This window comes from Morone saxatilis, unplaced genomic scaffold (assembly GCF_004916995.1).
Source record: "Morone saxatilis isolate NCDOM2014 unplaced genomic scaffold, NCSU_SB_2.0 Contig23, whole genome shotgun sequence".
NCBI classification, from domain to species: Eukaryota; Metazoa; Chordata; class Actinopteri; family Moronidae; genus Morone; species Morone saxatilis.
This window is the reverse complement of record NW_023339796.1, coordinates 165,293-166,769: the sequence shown is the minus strand read 5'-3', so window position 1 is coordinate 166,769 and position 1,477 is coordinate 165,293. Positions and strand designations below refer to the sequence as shown.

The 1,477-nt window shown below is 39.1% G+C and overlaps 1 protein-coding gene across 1 annotated transcript in view; it reads left to right on the top strand.

The window, feature by feature from the left end:
- Positions 1 to 164: 164 nt before the first annotated feature.
- Positions 165 to 1,477, top strand: part of nmnat2 (nicotinamide nucleotide adenylyltransferase 2) — a gene marked incomplete at both ends in the record, with an annotated part of 1,951 nt that continues 638 nt past the window's right edge. Inside the window, 4 exon segments of the mRNA XM_035671246.1 lie at positions 165 to 232; positions 366 to 444; positions 965 to 1,091; positions 1,173 to 1,253. Coding sequence (XP_035527139.1) covers positions 165 to 232; positions 366 to 444; positions 965 to 1,091; positions 1,173 to 1,253 — 355 coding nt within the window.

Here is a 1,477-nt window from a genome sequence, read left to right as displayed (position 1 = left end):
TGTCTGATTGTGCTGTTAGCTGGATAATGTTAGCTTGCTTCATCCAGACTCTTTATGTTACCTTGTCAACTACCTTATAAAGGATACTTTAGCTAATACTGAGAAATAATAACATCAAAAAGTAAAATACTTTAATATTATTGTTCCTGTATTTGTGTGTTCAGGGTTTAGTGCCCAGCAGACATCGTCTCACCATGTGTCAGCTGGCTGTTCAGTCCTCTGATTGGATCAGGTGAGACAGCTTTAATATCTCTGTGTGACACTGAAGGTAAGAAACTTTATTTAATGAGATGTTGAGATGTTCAGTAACTGTGACACATCTGCTGTGTGAGTGTCAGCGTCTTTCTGTGTGGGCTTTGGTGCAGGGTGGACCCCTGGGAGTGTTACCAGGACACCTGGCAGACGACCTGCAGCGTGCTGGAGCATCACCGGGACCTGATGAAGGTGAGGACGTAGTTAATATTTATATTATTATGGGCTCACCTGGTAGAGCTGGCCGCATGTACCAAGTCCTTGCTGCAGCGGCTCAGGGTTTGAATCCAAAAAATAAATAGAAAAATGTTTTATATTATTTGTTTCTCCCAGTCGACTTATTTGGAAAAGAATGTCTAAACGGGAATGTTTTGAATTTTAAAGGGAAACTTTTATATTTATATATAATTGTTATATTTTAAATATATATATATATATTGTATTGATCAGTATCAGTAACAGTAGAGAACAGCTGATAAACTGAAGAATAACACAATAACTGCAGGAAGTTTGATTATTTCCTGGGAATACTGATCAGATATTTTTATATATTTATATTTATAATGACCCTTTCTTGACTCTGGCGCTCCCTGTGGTCAGGAGCGGTATCATAAATAATGATAACTATATAAAAGTGCAGCAGTTACCATGGCAACCTCAAACCTCTGCAGTTCATTAAAAAAGTGTTGATGAAGACGTTCTGCTTCCTCAGAGAGTCACCGGCTGCATTCTGTCCAACGTCAACACGCCGTCCACGACCCCTGTGATTGGTCAGCCGCAGAACCAGACTCCACCCATCTATCAGAACCACAACAACATGAATCACAAGCCCACAGCCAGTGAGTCCTTCAGTGTTCAGTGAGCTAATGAATGTGCTGTGTGTCTGAGCTGCTTCCTCACCCTCCTCTTCCTCTCTGCAGTCAAACTGTGGGGGAAGGTCAGCGAGAGTCTGGGGAAGATCTGCTGCGTCCGTCCACACATCGAACGCTTCACCTTTGTCGGTAAGTAGACCCCACGTACGTAAACCTGAATATAATATTCTTCTAATGTAAAGTCACAAAAAATACAAAATACAGTCATCATTCATCTTTCTATAATTAGGATTTTTGCTTAATTTTAAGTAAAATCTTATGTAATTTTTTGTCTCTTTAATGTTTAATTAAAGATATTTACAGTATAAAACAATGATCTATAAATACAGCTCTGCTATAATACAAATAATCAG